The sequence below is a fragment of the Doryrhamphus excisus genome, linkage group LG8 (genome assembly GCF_037039965.1).
Source record: "Doryrhamphus excisus strain RoL-2023G ecotype Guam linkage group LG8, RoL_Dexc_Guam_v1.1, whole genome shotgun sequence".
NCBI classification, from domain to species: domain Eukaryota; kingdom Metazoa; phylum Chordata; class Actinopteri; order Syngnathiformes; family Syngnathidae; genus Doryrhamphus; species Doryrhamphus excisus.
This window is the reverse complement of record NC_136364.1, coordinates 2,888,304-2,909,525: the sequence shown is the minus strand read 5'-3', so window position 1 is coordinate 2,909,525 and position 21,222 is coordinate 2,888,304. Positions and strand designations below refer to the sequence as shown.

Genomic DNA, 21,222 nt, shown 5'->3' with positions numbered 1-21,222 from the left:
GAGAGAGCACATCCGGAGACTAGATTATGCTCAATGGTATACATTCAGCCAAGAGTCACCTTTAATAAATGGGTAGACGGTGCTGATGTGAGTACCTTATGGAGGACGAGGATCCCCGAGTGTCGTGCATTTGTATTTAGGGTATAAGATGATAAGATTTATGGAAATAAACTAGAAATAGCCCACAAAGTCAGAAAGCTATGCTTCAGTGTTGAGGCAATGTGGGAGTGTAATCAATCATTTCATGGTAATCAATTACTTTTTCATGTAGTTCTGCTCACACACACACACACACTCCCAACTGAAAACAGAAGTTGACCATTAAAGAACAACCTATAATCAGGCACCGTTTCAGGACTTGGCTTGCGATGCAGCTTAACATGTTTTATGACACACACACACACAAAGACACACAGCAAGAGTTTATTGATTGTGAGGATAAATAACACGACTATGCGAGCTAGGGAGCTGCTGTTGTTGACCGTCGTCAAAGCACGCTGGGTCAAAAGTCATCTGAGTGCTGTTTTTCTGTTAGGGTCCTGTATTGAATTCAAACAAGAGTAGCACAGCTGTGGTAACACCCTCCTTCAACCTCCTGAAGGACACCCAGAGTGAGGCTCCTTTCATCTTTTAGGGGGGACAACTCTCTCCCTCATGTCTGGAATACCAGTCGCAAGCTGACAAGATGCAGAATCACAAATATGAATGTAAAGTTGTCAACAACATGACTATTAAAAGGTTAACGTTTCATCCTACCTCAAATACATCCCACAGTGCTGACACTCTAATGTATAGAACATACTGACACACTGGCTACCAAATCTGAAACTATGTTTCTGATATATTTCAAAACACCAGTGACCTGATGAAAAGGTTACAAAACTTTTTAGAAAAAAAGACATGTTGGTGCAGTAATCAGCTGAAGTACATGATTACTGAACATGATTACTCAGCAAGATCAGCTTCAGCACAGCGCAAAAAAATGAGTTAAAATGTCAAGATGACTCAGGTGTTTTCCCTCTCCCCTCCCTTTTGGTATACATGACACTTTGACAGATGGATACAACAAAACAAGTGTCCTTTGCTGGAGAGACAGGGACACCACTTTTCTTTCTGGCCAAAGACATGACACACAAGCTGTATACTTCCAAAGACTGGACTGCAGCTATTTTCCCACACAGGATGAAGAGTTTTCACAATCATTGCAAGATTCGCTTTTTTTAGTGATAAAAACATCAACTGGGATTGTGGATGTTTGCTGCCAAATGCTGTGCTATTGTCTTTTGTCCACATATGAATAAATAACTTGACTGTAGGTCAGACTTAGAGCAGAGGCTGGACAGTGGATCACTGTGTCTGATGATATGCCCACTGTATGTCATTGTCCATTGTAAAGCTCTCAGTCTTGGGGGGTTGGGGTGCACTACACTACATGATGTGTTTATAATGCATTATTCTAGTTAAAATGCTTTTTAAAAAGCTGGAAAGTTGACATGCATTAATTGCATTGTCAAGTACAGAGAACATACTAACTCCTTATTTCTAAAATCACAAATACTTGAACTTGCTGATATAGTTCATCTTCAAACAGCTAAAATAATGCATAAGGCTGAAAGTAACCAATTACCTAAAAATGTCATCCAATACTTCTCTACAAGAGAGGAGAAATATGATCTCAGGGAAGAAGTACATTTGAAACACTTCTATGCTAGGACTACGTTATGCTAGCCATAGCATTTCAGTATGTGGAATCAAACTATGGAATGGATTGAGTAAGGAGCTCAAACAATGCACAACGATGAGCCAATTCAAGAAACAATACAAGCAGTTGATGTTTGCTAAATACAAGGATGAAGAGTCTTGAACCAGTCATGATGTGCTATGTATATCACTATATTGACACTTACTGTGGTACCCATTATGTCATTGTATGGTCATATCACCTCGTAAAAAAAACAAAAACAACAACAAAAAACAAAAAAAACCTTAAACTGTATTATAGAAAGCAGGAAGTGAACAAATGTAACAGTTACTGATTGTAAAAGTACCAGATGGAGGGGTAGGATTTAATAAGCTTTGCTTCTTCCTACTCCTTTTGGACATGTGGAACTGTGAACTGATTATGGGATGCACTCAATTGTAATCTGATGCATGTTCAAATGAAATAAAACCATTACCATTACCATTACCATTACCATTACCATTACCATTACCATTACCATTACCATTACCATTACCAAGTACATTTTTTTGCAGCGGAACTGCTCAAAAACCTTTAGCTATACTGTACTCTAAACATATTCCTAACCCTTGCCACTAAGATACTTCAACAATAATACAAAATTGTCAAGCCCTTTCTGAAGTAAGCTGCTCTTGCCCCCAAAACTGTCACATAATATTGTAAAGTTACCATAAATACTCCAATTAATGCCTTTATTCAGTTGAGCGCAGAGTCTTTTATGGTTGCCGGGTCGACAAAAGTACGTAAATAACCATGCAGGTCAAAAAAGCATTGGCATTCACAGATGTGGCTGTAGGAAACCTCCTGGTAACAGATTTTCTTAAATCGACAAGATGACGGGATGAGGTGAGATTAGCACAAAAAAGAGAGTATCAGATTATATTTCCGATGTTAGCACTCTGATACAGCAGTCAATTCCAGACTCCGCCCCAGCATAAATGTAGTTAGAATGTTATATTCTCATGTTAAGCGATGCTAAAGTTTCAGATAATTTTGCTGCACATTTGGAAGTGAGGTTTGTTTGTAGTTAGGAAGCACTTTGGGCGTGTGACCAATCACAGCGGAGTAGGTGGAATAAATTAAAACAAACCGTTTTGACGGAAAGCACAAATCCAAGGAAATACAGTTGGAATAGGTGCAGATTCTGGAAAAACTAAAAAGTTCAGTGTAGCTGTTCTATAGGAGTCCACAACTCACTCCAAAGGGTCGAAAAGTGAGCATAATAAATCCCCTTTAACAATAGATCCCCTCATTGCGCATTTTAAGCAGCATCACACGGGAAACTCCTGTGGGACAGTCATTAGAAAGTCATTGGTACCAGAAAAGAGCCAGCCCCTGTCGGTGGCGAGTAATGTTGGGTTTAAACCCTTAATTTAGCACCTTGAACCTCACTATATTATGCCTAGCTGCCACAACATTGTATACGACATTGTATACCCCACTTCCATAAAGGAGTAAATGAGTCGGTTTTTGTCATACCTACTGTTACTGACTATCCTGACTATTATTCTCTGAGTAATATCATTTTGTAGAGCCTTTTGTAACATTCCACATTACAAAATAGGTCTGTATGATTTTTGTTGATATCGGATCAATATCAGTATTGGCTGATATACAAGACTGCAATATCGCTAGAGAAGAAATTGCATCAGTACATTCCAAGGCAAGACTTGCATTTGAAAAATCAAACGTTGTCAGCAACCACCAGCTTTATGGATGGATGGATGGATGGATAGATAGATGGAAATTGACAATGAAATGTTGTTGCCTGGCTCCCGTATAATACCAGAGACAAAAGAAGATAAATAATAATAAATAATAATAATAATAATAATGTATCTAACTCTGCATGTGCTTCAAAATGTTGCTGTCGGTATTAATGTTTGCTCCTTACTGCTGTTACTACATTGGTTGTGTTGCTATGCATACACTTCCCCACGCTGTCTGAAATGCTGTCTTAAGTATAAAATAAGTAAATTGCATAGGCTAACTAGAGCTCGGTAGCTTGCTATGCTGTTGGCGACCATCTCTTGTGCAACAAAGAATAATAAGAATGCAAAGGTGACTATTATTTCATGTCTAAAGGGCTGTAATAATGTTAAATTAAATGAATGTTAATTAATGTAGTAATTAGAAACATTTTTTTTCTATGCTAGGAAAAATATTCAGTTTATTAGTATGGAATCCTCCTTTGCAGCAATTCAATTATCATGGTCAAGCCTAGGACAAATTAACCGCGATAAATGAGGGACATTGAACTACATTTCCCATGCACTTCAAATCATTATGAAAATTAAAACATGAACCTTTGCTATGAGGTTGCCGTATTGGCCACCATTTTAAAACAATACAAGCATCATACTTTTGTGTACCAGCATAAGAAGCAAGTGGTAAGTGTTACTGAATGTCTGTCCTGTCCTCTCCTAATGTCCATACATGTCTTATTTACTGTAAAGAACGACAGGCCCACATTGCCATGTCATGCTGTTTTCCTCACTTATAATAATATGGTTTTGTGCCTGTGCCTCCCTGCCTTTGATAGCCTGTACAAACACTGTCATTGGGTTTTCCAAAGAAGCAGTACATCCAAGAGGAGGAGGGTGGTTGACATAAATTACTGGCACTGGAAGAAGGCTTCATGTTGAGCACCGTAAGCTCTGTATCATATAGAACACTTGTAAACACCACATTCCATTAGGTCCATCTCATTTGGACTGCATCCCAGAGAGGACAGCGTGGGGTTGCCTCCTTCTTTTGGGATTGGTCGCACAAAGTCAGAGGCGAGAGCAGGGAGGGGGCGACGTCAGAACAAGGGCCCCCACCGTGAGAAAGCCCTCTCAGGAGCTCCACCATAAAAGCCATTCCTCTGGATGCTGGTACTAATTAACAAGCACAAGACTGCCCCAGGAGCATCGCATGCAAGTAGCTTGCAGTTACGCGTGCTGGTGTGCACAGGACCGAGGCGTCGTTTTATCGGCTTCTCCCACGAGACTACAAAAATGCCGGGGCATTTGTCACGTGTGGTCATCAATGACAGGCTGTGGCTGGAGAGATAACAGTGAGGTGTCTGTGGTCTGATCAATGCTTGTTTGAAAAGTGCATCTCTACCACAGGGAGGCATTCAAGTGCTTTACAACCCTCACATATCAAAAGAGACAACATTGAAATTCCTAGAAAGGCTTGGAGATAAGGCTGATGCCGTGCATGCATCAGGAGCTAACACAATAACATGATGTGGGTATTTGTATGAATATGTTCTGTATAACAGTCAATTAGATGTAATTGAATTTGGTCCAAAAGGATATAGGTCACTTTCTTTTCTTTTCCCCAAAAAGAGGGCTTTTTTGAGGGGTTGTTTTTTTTACATGGGGGCTTGTTAATGTGTGACCCTCTGTTCCTGTTACAGTGCAGTCTTGGCATTTGTAAAAGTCAATAATTATCCCAGCTTCACATGTGGATAGCCACCAGCACGCTGCACTGAAGCAACAATTAAGTGAATGTAGGCTGCCACCTAAAGGCCAAAACCAGGAATCAAATAACATTTAAAGCTCTCATAGTACAGCTATAGTAGTTTCGTCAATTGTAAACAAGTCTCAGAGATCTACGACCAAACTCCAATGCTGGAATTTACTGCCTTTACTAAGCGTGTCTGTAGCTTTAAGTCATTGGGATACACCTATTTCGACTATGAAGCCTTCTAACAACATTGCATCATTTGAAATCCATGCTGTCATCATGCATTAACACATACACTGATGATAACGTGTAATAGTTGCAATATATTGCCGGATTTTGATGATTTAAAGGTTTTCGAGCCGCATTGATACACATACTAATGCCAGTTCTGTCAACAACACTTTCGATGTCCGCTCTCAATGGGATGTCTGTGTCTTCCAGCACACAACGTATGCTCCAGTATGCTTACCTGAGGTAAAAAAAGCTGACGGCAAACAAGCGTCTTGTTGAGTCTTGGTAGCCAAATGGAGAGCTAGGCATCCACACAAAGGCAGTGTTTATACGTAATGTATGCATGTAAAGGGTTGTACATGTGTCTCATTCAAACTGACTTTTTAACCTTCTGATGCACTCATTTGGAAACCAACTGATAATATTTCATAGGAACTATACTGTCTTGAAGACAATTAACCTTGAGTGTGGAAAATTCAGTGTAGCGGGTGATGCACAAACACACACACACACACACAGAGGGAGAGGGAGCATCCCAAAGGTTGCTGTGGAATAGCACCTCCTTTCGTCAGTGGATTCAAATTTATAGCCTGAGGCACAAAACAGGAGCTCATGCATTTGAAGTGCAGGGGGACTCTATTGGCAGATGTAAACAGACAGCTAATCACATTGTCAAAATTGCACCCACCCCCTTCTCGCTCCCAGTCAGTATTTACTGCCCTCTGAAGGCAGCAAACAAAATCTGCATGACAACAACAAGCGCATAAAGCCCATTCATGAATAAAAGATTAAATAGACTCTTGTAGGCTAAGCAAACAATGCTGCCTCTGCGCTGGTTTGCGGTCCTGCGTTTGAAGAATGGAGGATATACAGTATTTGTGTCACATGCCAGCACACCACTCAGAAATCATTTGGGCTTTGAGTCTTGAGGGAGATGAGAGCATTTCAAAGACCCAAATTGTGGCCCAAGCATTTGGCATTCCCTCTTAACAAGCTCGAGTGGTTCTCAAAAAAAGAAAAAAAACATCCTGATTTGATTGCGCAATATAGTTCAATGCCAGTCCTGATGGTGGCAGTAGTGTGCATTACAAAGTGGCGGCCAACCTGGTGCCCCACTGCAAGCGGGATATAACAGCAAAACAAGACAAATAATCTGTAGCAGAATTTGTGGACAGATTTGTGGTCGAGTAGTCGTCTCCCGACCTGAAGGTTTGCTAGTCCAATCCTCTGTCCTCACATGGCAATATAAAAGTTTCCTTGGGCAGGATACCGGTTACCTACTGATGCTGCATCATCAGTAGATAACTGTGGTAACATTGTCAAAGCGCTCTGAGTAAGTACCTTAAAAGGCAGAAAAGTGCTATGCAAGTGAAAGTTTATGTCAATTATACAATGTATGCTCATTATGGCCATTATGCTGCAAGGGTAGCATATGGAAACATCTTAGTATTCCACAGCGGGCGGGCCATAAGGCAGGCATATAAAAAAAAACAGGGCCCCCTTTCAGGGCCTTAAAGTAGCATTCTCAGAACAGAAGAATATTTCCAGGAAATGAGATGCATTTCGCCTCAGTGAAAACATTCTTTTTGCCTTGCACAAGCGTCTACAGCAAAGCACCTTCAAGCAAAACACCTACAACTTTCCACCTCACATTACAGCTGTCAAACCTGTGAGGCGAAAAAGCTTCAAGAAGAAAACTCATCCTGGACCCAATGACATTGTCATGATGTATCATCACCAAAGAAAGCGCCGTCAAATTTCGTAAACGTGACTCAGACCTCACAGGCTTCGCTGCCTGGAATTTTGGGTGAAACAAAACAAGTTCCCGCCGCCATCACCACCAGCAGCACTCACTTTCAACCTGCTATGTCAACAGCTGGCTGGAATGCAGGAGCGGCTGCCACTCATAGACATCTACTGTATGTGGTCTATCTCTTAAAATCTCTGGCATTTTATCATGCAAGGTATAATTCATATGAGGCGCATATAACAAAGGGCAAAGAAAATGCTCTGCAATCAGGAATAAGTGTGTAAAAATGTGTTTGTCAGTAGAGAAGATTGGCTGAAATTACATAAATGCAGTATAAAGGCCAACATATGTATGTGCCTCACACTTTATTTCCATCCATCCATCATCGTTAAAACAGCTAGATATTATGTGGAAGTAAATCACTCATTTACTAAAAATAACAGCCAGGTTTTCTGTTAGCCTCTGTTCATTTTTAACATAACTGCATGCCTTGACAGCACTTTCACAAGCCTTCCTGCCATGGCTTTTGTCTCATCAATGTAACATTACTGACACCTAGTGACCAGTGTAGAAAACTACACATCCCATCTTTGAATGCGTCTTCTGAATGCCTTAGCCATTTTTATGCTTGAAAATATTTTAATTCGGGACATACATACTTAATTATGTATATTCTTTACCAATAACAGGCCGTATTCAACCACAAAACAGCAATGGTTTATTAATGTAAAATAGTTTTGAAAAACTGTGATAGAATGAAGCGGCAAAATTAAAAAGTACAAAGAGGCATCATTAGCATTGACATGAATGCTAAAACAAGACAGGTGTCCTGGCATGTCCACGCTGGTGATTTGGGGTTCAAAACTAACTATTTACTAATCTTCTACATTAACTAACTTATTGTTGCCTTAATGAAAATATCCAAATACAGTAGATGCCTGTTATTTGCAGGAATCATAGTCTAAGGCACCCGAGTGGCAAAAAAACTGAAATAAGGTCACATCTATTTTTTAAAAAAAAAACCTATTGCTGATACTCTAAACTTTATAATATGCCTCTCACAGTTTTTTATAGACAGTTTTATACGTGAAGAAAGAAATACAGGCATACAGTAAACAGAACTGTACTTACAAAACACACAGTTACACAACATCATACCATTTTTTGGAACTGTCTTGAGACAGCATCCTCTGATTCATAGCTGCAGTACCCTCTTGCCTCCTGCAGCTAGCGCCATCAAACCACTTCCCATTTTTTATTACCATTAAAATAATCAGCTACCATGTAAAGCAGAGGAAATAAATCAGCATTTATTATTTGGGTTTAAATGCAATTAGGAATGTCCACAAAAGGAATCAGATTAAAAGGAACAGAAAGCCGCACGTTATTGTATGACACATAAAAAGTCACATCTGACAATAACCACTCAAAGTGAACTGCTAAATAACTTCACATAAAAGAAACCTCTTCAAAACCCTCAACCTGAATTGAGGGTTCCCCCTTCAAAGCAGACATCTGTGATCTGAAAAAACCACACACGGTAGGTTACTGGACAACGCTCGCCTGACTATATAAGGTACAAACATTTCTCTTGACATAAAAAGCATTGATCATCATCATAGCACCAAAGCATAGTCATGGTGAACATTTGACTCATGAAAGCTGGTCAGCATGACTGGAAAGAAGGTTGTTGTTTGAGCCAATGGTTCTCAAACATTTTACACCAAATACCAAATCACAAATACAATAATAGTAAAGAAAGTAGCAAAGAAAATGTTTCAAAATAATTTCAGTTCAATTTCAGTGAATTCCTGGTTAATTTTTGCAATTATTATTTATATTATTTGTACAATTATTATTACTGTTGATGTAATTTATCGCCGTTATATTGCGCCTGTGGATGGAGCGGGTGGAGAAAAATGTCAGCCATGATGTGTGATAGAAGAGTTTCAGCTAAAATGAAAGGAAAGGTGGTGAGACCAGCCATGTTGTTTGGTCTCGAGACAGTTCCATTGAGGAAAAGACAGGAAGCAGAACTGGAGGTAGCTCATGAAGTTTCAGAGATGCAGGTGCTGAGGTTCACATTGGGAGTGACCAGGATGGATAGGATTCAGGAAGGAGTACATCAGAGGGACATTACATGTTAGAGGCCTTAGAGATAAAGTCAGAGAGGCCAGACTGAGATGGTTGGGACATGTCCAGAGGAGAGATAGTGAATATATTGGTAGAAGGATGCTGCCAGGTAGGAGGCGTACAGGAAGAACAAAGAGGAGGTTTATGGATGTAGTGAAAGAGGACATGAGGGTAGCTGGTGTGAGAGAGACAGTTGTAGAAGACAGGGTTGGATGGAGGAGATTGATTTGCTGTGGCGACCCCTGAAGGGAAAATAGAAAGAAGAAGACATTGCGCCTGTTCACAATGCCCTGAGCATCCAGCGGTTCCTGGTCGAGATGACTTCAAGATGACTGCGGGAATTACTTCACTAGGGGCAACCTTGTATTTGTATCGTATATAAGTTTGTAGTTTGGATTGGTGGTTTCCTCTGTGAAGATGTTGGCCTGCTGTTGTAAGGAGAGAGGGCCCAGGTCTACTCTTGTGGGTATGTTGCAGAATCCCACTATAAAAGAGGTGGAAGCCTATCACTATTATGATTATGAGAGCCTTGCTCCCTTTCTCAGGCCTCTATGCACCTCCAGGTAAACAAAAAAAAGATGTAAGTAAGCATGTGGCCGGGTTAAAACCACCGGTGTCACCATTTCTACCTCGTCAATGTTGACACAGCCGCTTCCCACCTCATTACGTAAACCATCCAGCGGCTTATCACTTACTCTATTGTCAGTCAATATGAATTATTTACTGCACCCACAACACCCTGTTGGCTGAAGGTCAAGTTTGTGTGCACATCCACATGCAAGCAAGCGTGCCAGACTGGAGGCGACCTTTGACAAAAGGCAATCAGCTGATATGGAAAAGGAACACAACATTCCCATGGTCTAAAGCATTCCCAACACCATCTGTGCCTTTCTCCTCATACCTCCGGCGATCCTCTTGAGGAGCTGCTGCCTGGCAATGATCCGGCCCAGCCTGTAGCCGGAGCGCCTACGGTGATGGTCCATTCTCAGGTAGATGTCCTGGCTCTCCGGGGTCATGCTGCCCAGACACTCGCTACTCGTGGACTCCGGGAACTCCCCAAACATGTCCTCTTCAGCTCCACCACAACAAGCTAGTGCCTGGTGCCCACTCTTCAAAAACTTCACACACAAGTGCAAAAAAGCTCCAACTGAGTCGAGGGGGGATGGCATGAAGGGGGCGGGGAGGAGTGGCTACACTCTGGAAGTCACGTGACCATAAAAAGGCCAATAGGGTTTAGGGAATAGGAGTACTGCCCAGCTTGCCCGGCTCAATCCAGTGTCTGTGTGAAGGCTCGTCAGCTTCCCCCAGCACTGGAGGGAAATATAAATACCACCGGAATGCCCATGGAGTGAGTAAGGCTTATGAAAATAGCCTTTGTCGCTTTTTATTTGTATTTATTTAGGACTCGCCCTTCTCTGAACAACTCATCCAATGTTGCCGGGCGTGCAGAGAATTTAAAGAGGAAATGACAGAGTTGGAGAAGTTGTTTTGCTGGTTGGAGAATGCTAATTTGTGCACACCCACACACACACCCACACACCCACACACACACAGCCTGCTTTCAGGCACAGGAAGACCTCTCAGCAGGTCTCCTCAAATTATCAACACCTTGGGGAGGCGTAACATGAATTTTAGCAGGAAAGCCACCAACACATCCTCCTAAATGCAGAATCCACAAAAATATTATATTGAAGATATTCCCTCAAAGGGAAATTCTGAGAAATGAAAGATAACTGTGTCGTTCCTATTTCAAATGTACTCAAATCTGATTTAGATTTAATTTACAACACGAATTGTGAAAAATAGTAGCATATAATATAATCTTACTGACAGCTTGGTGGACGAGTGCGCAGGCCACACAGCTAGGAGACCCAGGTTCAATTCCCCGCTCAGTGTGGAGACTCCAAATTGTCCATAGGTATGAATGTGAGTGTGAATGGTTGTTTGTCTATATGTGCCCTGTGATTGGCTGGCGACCAGTCCAGGGTGTACCCCACCCCTGCCCAAAGACAGCTGGGATGGGATAGGCTCCGCATGCCGCTACCCTAGTGAGAATAAGCGGTATATAAAATGGATGGATACCTTTCAAAACTGCAAAGGAAGAATGTGGAGAAGCACTGCTAATGAAACAAGCTGTCGTAATATATAGTACATATATCCAGCATATGTACAGTATGCATACTGTATATAGGTTTCAGCTCTACAAATAAGAGCAACACAAGTCTCCTCAAACCTGGAGTAAAGTCCACATCTACACCATGAAGGGACCCGCCCAGCACCACTCAGGATCCTGGTCTGGCTTTCCATTGATGACGGTGCTTTTTCTCTCACTGCGCACACAGGCCCTCCTGTGTGGTAGTGGTAGTAGTAGTAGCAGCACGGCGCCATACAGTACATGTGAGCAAGCACCCGGCGGGCCAGCCACCAAGTTAAACACTGCCCCTGTCTGTTCACCCACCAACCCCGCCTCCTCTACAAATCCAGTCCAGCTTAAGTTGACAAAGAGCACAATTCAGCAGCACACTTCAGGGGTTTTCATAAACGTCTCACGGGATTAACCCCCCTTCTAAACACACACCCCCCACACCCTCAGGTGGTTTCTTTTTTTTATGTGGCAGGTGATGGCGTCACGTGAATGATTTCATCGGGTGGTGGCTTTTCTTCTATTTGGTTCTACACATAACCACCTGTCTTATTCAGAGAAGGATGCTAAAAAATGATTGGCAGCACGTTGGCATCGGACATAATCCCCCCCAACCCCTGTGTTTACTTCCTTGCGAGACGTCTAGACGTACACATTCCAATGGTGCGTTGGGTATATCGCATTACAGAATCAACCGCAGTGCTCATCGCAAACTAGAAATGACACGCAGGAACCGTGCTGGCAAACTGGCGTACATCACAACAAATCATAGAAATCGTGCAACTATGGCCCCCTAGTGGCTGTGAGTAGCATAGTAAATATTTAGGATGCCATTGTTGTCAATGGAACTATATACACACGTCTATGTAGGGTCGACCTCGGAGGAAGCGCTTAGTGTCAAGCACAGCACAGCAGACCAAATCAAACGTGTTCCAGCATGCCTCCGTTTGTGTGCATCTCAACGCTAAGATAGCACCACAACTGGGAATCCACACTCACATTACTCATGGCAGGTGCTTCCAATCACGACTGACTGGAATCACCACACAGACAATGAAGATCACGTCCACTATCATAATAATGCAACTACAAATTGCAATTCCTTCAAAAATCAAAGTTGACAAATGTCGTTGTCATGCCAACAGAAACTAATAGAAGACTGGTGTATACAGTGTCAGCATATCACATCACCATCCATCCATCTTCTATGCTGCTGATCCTCACTTGGGTCGTGGTTATGCCGGAGCCTATCCCAGCTGACTTTGGGTGAAAGGGCACATGAAGACAAACAACCATTCACACTCACAATTTCATTCATTCATTCATTCATTCATTCATTCATTCATTTTCTACCGCTTTTCCTCACGAGGGTCCCGCGGGTGCTGGAGCCTATCCCAGCTGTCTTCGGGCGAGAGGCGGGGTACACCCTGGACTGGTGGCCAGCCAATCACAGGGCACATATAGACAAACAACCATTCACACTCACATTCATACCTATGGACAATTTGGAGTCGCCAATTAACCTAGCATATTTTTGGAATGTGGGAGAAACCGGAGTACCAGGAGGAAACCCATGAACGCATGGAGAGAACATGCAAACTCCACACAGAGACCTAATAGAGATTTGAATCCAGATCTTATGTATGTACGTATATACTCTGTATACACCAATGGTTCTCATACATACACCAAGTACAAACAAAACAAAAGGGTAATGTGAACTCAAAGCGTCCGGGAAGTGACATGCATGCACAAAAGCATGACATGTGGAAGTAAACGGAAGTAACAACAGTGTGTGCGCTAGTGTTGCGCTAATAAAAACATTAGAAAAAGAAGGACAAAATCATATCTGACGCATCAAAAGCATCACTATTTTGATTTGAGAATCGACTTTAGAACTGGTAGCAGAAATATCGATATTTTATTTCTCATCTACTGATCACTCGTGTGCTCTCCTTCACACATTTGTGGCAAATTTCAAGGATTGTGTGCAACGGGAGTCAATATTTCCTAACCAAATGATTCCATATGGGAGATGAAGAAGAAAGAGGGAAGGAATTTTGGCTATGGCACTTTGTGGAGAACTTGCTGCGACATCTGTTCCAAGGAACATGTGGGTGGAAGGAGTGGTGGTACATTGCTGTTTGACTGAAAGGATTTTCGGATGACAAGAACTACATTTACCTTTCACAAAGAAGGAGTACCTTTAACCAAGTCTTGCACATTAAACCACGCCTTTCAGTGACATATAGGACGGATATATGCAACTTGACCATTCAGACTGTAGTAGATCAGATACATATAGGCTTTATATCTGTATATCTATATACCGTTCACACTGTGTAAAAAATCTGATGGAGGTCACATATGAGAAAAAATATCGGAAATGATGTGCAGTGTTAACATAGCCGTGGAGCGTCATTGACTAGTAGCATCATTGACTAGCACTGTAGTTAAAACACTCAGAGTACTCCAATCATATAGAGGATCTTTGACTAGTGTTGTTGCAGTTGGTCCTTAAAGACAGCAAACTACGGCTGTCCTGTAGATGATCTTTTACTAGCAGTTTTGGCTATGTACTCTACATTGAAAAAAATCAGAGTACACCTCTCATATAGAGGATCTTTGACATGCAGTTTTGCAATGGCACCTTTAAAGCAGCAGACCAGTCCAGACATATAAGGATCTTTGACCAACAGAGACATATTACTTGTGTTTTCATTTATGACCTGATGAACCATTTTGTGAGATGACATGTAATACAAAATTAGAGAAAAGAATTAGAATAAAGGGAAAATTCCATCTTTGTGAAAAAGTGTCCCTCAGAATATGGTTGAATAGCCCTGACGTAAACAGTGACAAAAACCTAAGCACAGCAATGCCTTTGCAGCTCTCCTCACAAGTCAACCCAGCATAGAAATTGGCTGTTGTAGATGCAGACCCTCTGTCTTGTCACAAATCAGTGAACTCTGACCTGGCTACTGGACAAAACATCCTACAAACTACTATTACCTGTTTCTAATAGAAACGTATGCACCAATACTATTTCACCTATAGTGTATATTCCATGCAAGATGTGCAGAATTAACATGATTAATATTTGCATGTAGTGAATTTCAACAAAACAGTCCGTTGCGTCTTCCAGTGCAAGGGCGACCTACTGGCGCCACCCTGTGGCCACTTTAGGCCTGCATTTATATCTAAATACACGCAAACTGTGATGAAACGCTTCTCACAAGTTATCTACACGTGTGCAAAATGCTTGGAATGTTTGTGCAATTCAAATTAAACAGAACATTTTGATAATCAACAAATAATAGAATAAAGTATCTACGATACTGACTTGATCTTGCAGCGAACAACTGTAATTTGTGTATGCCTACTGTATGACAGATGCACACAATTCAACTTAAACACGTCAACTGTAATCATTTTTTTTGTAACCCACAGCAGCACGCCCCCATGCTGCGGGGTGAGTCAAGCCGGCCACAGAGTCGTCTTTCCCGGGGCCACTGACCTGCCAACCTCCGCTCCCGGACATTCCTCCACAGTAAGTCCCAAGCTTTGGACGTGGAGCTCCGCAGCTGCTCGCTGAAGGACCTCCGCAGCTTCAGCGTGGCTGACTTCCTTCTAGATGTCATTGCACTCGGACATAATCACCAAATCCCCTCGGTCTCTTGCTATCACACTGAGACAGAGAAATCCTCCTTTTTCCCGGTTAAACTTTGAAATAGTTTCCAGTCCAGAGGCGAAAGTCACCTAATAAAAACAGACAAGTATTCCTTCAAGTAAAACCAAAAGAGTTGTTTTAAAAAGTTGGACGAAAAGGAAACAAAATGATGGCAAAGACTTCCACACTTCATACCAGATGTGTGTGTGTGTGTGTATGTGTAACTGTATGAGAGGAGATCCACGCACTGTGGGAGCTACACGGCCGTGAGACGTTCACTGACTGTAGGAAACGTGCACACTCTCAGGTGAACATAAAAAAAACAATCTATGATTAAAATGTCATGTACCTCCGACGAAACTAAAAAAGGGATCACCAAAATTTTGAATTTAAAACTGTACATAAAACCATTCTGGCTGTATCTCAATACTTTTGTGCAGTGTGACCATCCATCCATCCATTTTCTATGATGATAATCCTATAGGATCACAAGTATGCTGGAGTCTATCCCAGCTTTGGGTGAGAGGCGGGGTACACCCTGGACTGGTCGCCAGCCAATCACAGGGCACATATAGACAAACAACCATTCACACTCACATTCATACCTATGGACAATTTAGAGTTGCTAATTAACCTAGCATGTTTTTGGAATGTGGGAGGAAAACGGAGTACCCGGAGAAAACTCACGCATGCACGGGGAGCATACCTACATGCTAACCATTCGCCCAATGTGAGGGCCCAGTGTGACCCTATGTGTCATAATTTGTTGCAATCTGTTATTATGTACCCACAAATCCAAAAGTCGTCCCTCTCAGTACCAGCCATTTTTGATGATTTTGACAGATTTGTCAAGGCCCACAGAATATTGTGTCCTCGGGCTACATAGACAAGGTGTATACCAAAACATTAGACTCTCACCTTTCATCAGAAAAAAGTTGGTTTCTACCTTTTTCCCTTCTTTAGTAATCAGCAGTAGAACATGGGTAAGTTTCAGCAAAATATCAGTTCTCAAAATAAAAAAAAAAGCATCACTTTCACTTTGACACAAACTTAGCCATAAATGCTTGGCCAAAATGTCTAAACAACTATGCCACAACATAAACAACACAAAAATGGTTGTTGTACACAAAGATAACCATTTTTATTACAAATATAACACCAAGAACAATTTACAATTTTCACATTTGCAACTGAACTGCTTGCCTTAACATTTCCCTTCAATGCCTAACCTCCTATGCGCTACAAGGTGAGATGCCTTTTTACTTCCTGTTTGCTGCAGATACATGGGAAAGATACTTGCCGAGTTCTTATAAAATGAACTTCTGCCACTTTGTGGCCGTTTTAAAAATCATACATGATCTCTTCGATTGTGAAGTTGCATCATCACCTCTTTGTGCCACTCACACAAAAAAAACAAAATACATCTTTGGTTGCGAATGAGTTTTTGTGGGCAACATATTTTTACACATGCATGACCTAAATGTGGTTTGTGATGGCCACAATTTGACACTGGAACTGATTATTTATATTTCTATTATTATTATATTATTAAACCTGACCTTTTAGGCTGCACTGTAAGGAATTTCTTGAAAACATGAACTGGTCTAAAAGGTAAAAATGCAGTGTTGTCACTTGTTTTGTTATTTGGCGCAAACCAAAACTATAATCATAGGTGATATACTAAAACAGGGGTGGGCAAACTTTTTGACTCGCGGGCCGCATTGATATGACAAAATTTATGGGGGGGGGGGGCAGACTATATATTTTACACGTAACAGTCCACCTGGTATTATTGTATCTGTAAAATTGTCATGCAATCTGCAATTATTATTTATTATTTTATATTTATATTTTAATATTTTTAAAATAATAAAATATTATAATAATTACAATAAAATTAAAATAATAATTATTATATTATTATTATGTAAAATATGCAAATATAACAATAATATTATATATAATTAATATAATAATTAGCATTAATATAATAATTATAATAATCAAAAGTAGTTCTAATAATAATTGTAATAATCTAATAATCTAATAATAATCTAATAATAATAATAATTATTATTATTATGTGCTTGCGTCCCTTTTTTCAGGAGCACTTTGTAAACAACAGACCATGTCAAAAAACGAAATTGATAAAACCATCAAAAGGTTGGCTCAGGCCATGATGCCAGGTTGTATGTTGAGTTTAAATGAAATACTTTGGAAAGATTGGGCGGGCCGTATTCAAACACTTGGTGGGCCGGATGTGGCCCCCGGGCCGTAGTTTGCCCACCCCTGTACTAAAACTTACAATGCTTATACAGCCTCTTATTTCTCATTATTTTACATCCCCGCAGACCTACACCCACATATGAACTACTATTAGGACAGTTAAGCCACATATGTCACCGTGGGATGGTGTCATGTGTTATTCTAAAGCATAATAATAAAGCCAAGTTCACTGGGTTCTCTCCAGGTAAGCGAGAGTAGGTCTAGGTCAACACTTTAGGAGGAATGTGGCTTCACTTTCAGCACCATTTAGCTCTGTTGTCACAACATCCTCCACCCAAAAAGAACACCCCTTTAGCAGTGAATAAAAAAAAAATCACCATCGATGTCGGAATTATTTGAGGAATTCTCACTTCTTATTGTGAGGCCCACGAAGGCACACAGCGTGACCGGCGATATGTTTCAATATGGTATCAGACGTGTGAATGTGTCGGGGGCGGGCTGGGATTACTGTTATAAGACATCTGATTCCTGCACAAACACAACAAGAGCAGCTGAAGGTTGACAGTGTGTGAAATGATAAATATCATGCTGACCTCAGTGTCACCTCTCTGCATGGCGCTAGGCTACTATTACTTCATTCTCATTTGGGGGCGGGTCGTTTTGGACAATATGGACACAGTCAACAGTGGAAGAGAGCTTGGTGGTAAAGTTGACATCTGTACTACCAAGCCAGATATATTTGAGGATGAACTCCTGATCTGCAGTTCTACAAAGGTGTTTTTTCTTCTGGTAACATATGCGGCACAGCTAACCTGCTTTGCCACAGTTTATATTTGTGCAAAACAAATAAGTGTAAGGTCTATGAAAAATGATGTCACTCTTCATTGGCCGTAGAAATCAATACAGATAGTCGAATGAATTCCAACATGTATTGCAACATTATGAAGCAGAGATTAGAAAAACTGGGCTGTGTGGCAGTTTCCCAACGTTTCCTATGACTAGCATCTTAGGTTATTCTCCATGAACAATACAAAGAAAAATCCTTTTTCTCAATTTCTTACGGTTCAAAAATGGCTTTCAGGTTGTGGTTACTGGTGTCTGCTAGCATAAAGACGGTCAAACAAAAACAAATAAGTCGCTCCATTGTGCTCGTCTTGTTTTTGTAGTTTGCAGTGGTGTAAAACTACACTGCAACCTATACTCGGTGGTGTCTGTAATATTTTGCCCCACAGCCGAGTTTGGTAATTAAACTACAGTACAGTGGAACGTCGGCTAGCGTCCACCCCAGTTAACATGTTTTTCTGTTAACATCAAAAATTTCAGATTAAATTTTTGTTCAGTTTGCGTGCATTTAGTTAGTGTTAGTGTACAGTATGGCACATGTCTTGTTGTGTTATCAATACATTAATGAATTAGCTAAAATTTAGCTTGCTACCAAAGTCAGCTAGGTCGCCCATATGCTGTGTCATTAGCGCTTGACACACGAAACAAGTTAAAGTGCATACAAATGGCAAATGAAAGAGATACATGAACATTTAAGGTTACTTTTACTTCCACTGAAGACGTGTTTGCTCCCGAAGACACAATGTGGCAGCTAGACACCACGCAGACAGTGGTTTTTTTTTTTATTTGGGAGTGTTTTTTCACCTTCTTTGTCAAAATGTTTGAACTTGCAACTTTTTTTGGCTTCATTTTTTGTATTCAAATCACTCATGACAAAACAGAAAGGTAGTGTCTGTGTGGTGTCTCGCTGCCACATTGTGTCTTTGGGAGCAGTCCTGTCAAAAATCACATCTTCAATGTAGTTTAACATTAACATTAAATGTTCATTTATCCATTTCATTCCTCAATGATATGTCTTTACGTGCATTTCAAATTGTTTTCTGCTTGTAATACTATAATTGTACTATAAAAACACGTTTGTGCTAATATTTTTGCCTGCCTGGAACAGACTAATTGGATTTACATTATTTATTGTGACAAAAATTTATTTGGTTAGTGTTCGTTCCACTGTATTATAAAGTGAATCAATATCAATCAAAGCTGAGCATTAGTATTTGATGTTTGTGCTGGATCTTCGAGTGTGCTGGTGTGCCTAATGTTGTGGTCTGAATGCTTTTTTTTCTTTTTTGAGGGGTTGGGGTGTTCGGCGTGAGTGAAAGGCAGGAATGTGTACACCGGTGATCAGCATGTTGCTATTTTAAGTGCCATTTGTCCAGACCTCAGGCTAAAAGTGCAACAGAGAGACAGAGAGAGACAGAGACCCCAACACTTGTCTGGAGAACCTGTTTCCATTTGATCCTATTCTGACTTTTTAGGAAGGCATCGGGCTGAGTCAGCCTACTATGCGATGCAAAATGAGAATTCGGTCACTTCTACGGCAGAATCTCTTAACAGACATTGACCAAAATGTTTGGGGGAAACTACAGGATACAGACGTGTTCAAAAGTCTGTACAGGTGACTGTCCAGCTGATGGTAAGATTTTGAACCTGGAACAGATTGATCCACTTTTCCTGAAAGGTCAAATGGGCAGCATTTGTTCATGGTTCCACAGACCTCCTGTAAAACTTGAGGAGATCGATTGTTCAAAGCAACTGTGCCCCAGCTTTGGACTCAGTGGATGTCCTTAAAAAGGATCTAAAGACGTATTTGTTTAGACAAGCATTTTAACTTATACTGACTACTTTGTCTATGAAAAGCTCTTTACAAATAAAGCTTACTTACTTACTTACTAAGGAAAATAAGTGTTCCAGAACAGTAGGTCCGACCTTAGTGCCGACCAGACCTCAGTAACCCTCCACTCCAGCACGCATCATTAGGGTTGGGCATCTACGTCAGACATACTCCAAGCAGTACAAATCAGGGAAGTCTGTCTCATGCCAATGTAAACCAGGGTTTTAGGATGCTAGCTGTTGTGGAAGTTTGGTGTAAATAAAGGAGCTGCGGTTAGGCTTGCTACGACTTACCTGTGCAGTATGTATCTGTTCGCAACAGTCAAGGGATCGTTCTCAACTCACACAAAACAATTCCAGACTTCAAAACAAGGACACTCATTTAAACCGCAAAGCATCGGAATCAAGAATCGTTAGCAACCAAAACAAGGAATCTGAATCAGAACCAGAATTGTTCAAATGCAAACAATGCCCAACCCTACATATACGTCATCAAAGGCAACTGGATTACATTTAACAGCAATTACGCTTTCCGCCCTCTCCACTTCCCAGGGTTAAGATTTATTGTTTTACAGTAGTTGTTCTTTCTATACTATGCATGTATGCATGACAGCTGGAGGCCATGTTAAATAGTAACTTGAACATCGCCTGTACAGGTGGACAGATTATTTCCAATTTTAATGAGGAAAACAGATAAAAAATCACGTTGGAACATGTTACATCCAACCGTAAAGGTTGACAATGAACGAGGACATTAGCAGGCCAACAAAAGAAGAAGTCATCCATCAATGACAAAGCAGGACTGGACGGAGAGTCAGGTGATGGAGTGATGGAGCCTTGAAAGGAAGTGTGGCCACGTCGTGACCTCTCTTAACATGAATCACCAGCGAGGTAAACACTCTCCCTGAGCCGACACAAGTTTCAGACTATAGCATTGTCACAGGCCGCCCCATTGTGGCCACACCACCACAACTTGGCAGCTAGTTGACGACAGAAGAGGAAACATCCATCAGGCCTGGGAATGCCCCCCCCCCCCCCCCCAAGCCGACGTATCCTCTCTGTTTGTTTTGGCTCACTTAAGTAAGAACACCAAAAAGATTCTATGGAGCTGTGCGCCGGATGGCTATCTTAAATTCCCACCAACCCACACCCCGCCCCCAGTTTGGCTGACAGGACGCATGTGGGAAAATCCCAGATTT

The 21,222-nt window shown here is 41.2% G+C and overlaps 2 protein-coding genes across 6 annotated transcripts in view; one reads left to right on the top strand and one right to left on the bottom strand.

Annotated features, from left to right (window-relative positions):
* Positions 1 to 21,222, top strand: part of hdac12 (histone deacetylase 12) — a 74,693-nt gene that overhangs the window by 20,527 nt on the left and 32,944 nt on the right. The gene's annotated exons all lie outside the window — the stretch shown is intronic.
* The window catches only part of stard13b (StAR related lipid transfer domain containing 13b), a 66,171-nt gene that overhangs the window by 18,567 nt on the left and 26,382 nt on the right, over positions 1 to 21,222 (bottom strand). Inside the window, exon 1 of one of the 5 annotated variants that reach the window (XM_058081021.2) lies at positions 14,972 to 15,483. The exons of 3 other annotated variants lie outside the window; for them this stretch is intronic. In XM_058081021.2, coding sequence (XP_057937004.2) covers positions 14,972 to 15,095 — 124 coding nt within the window. In that variant the 5' untranslated portion in view covers positions 15,096 to 15,483. Of the gene's footprint in view, positions 1 to 10,212; positions 10,766 to 14,971; positions 15,484 to 21,222 lie in introns of those variants that run through there. One more of the 5 variants, XM_058081019.2, reaches the window with a different exon arrangement.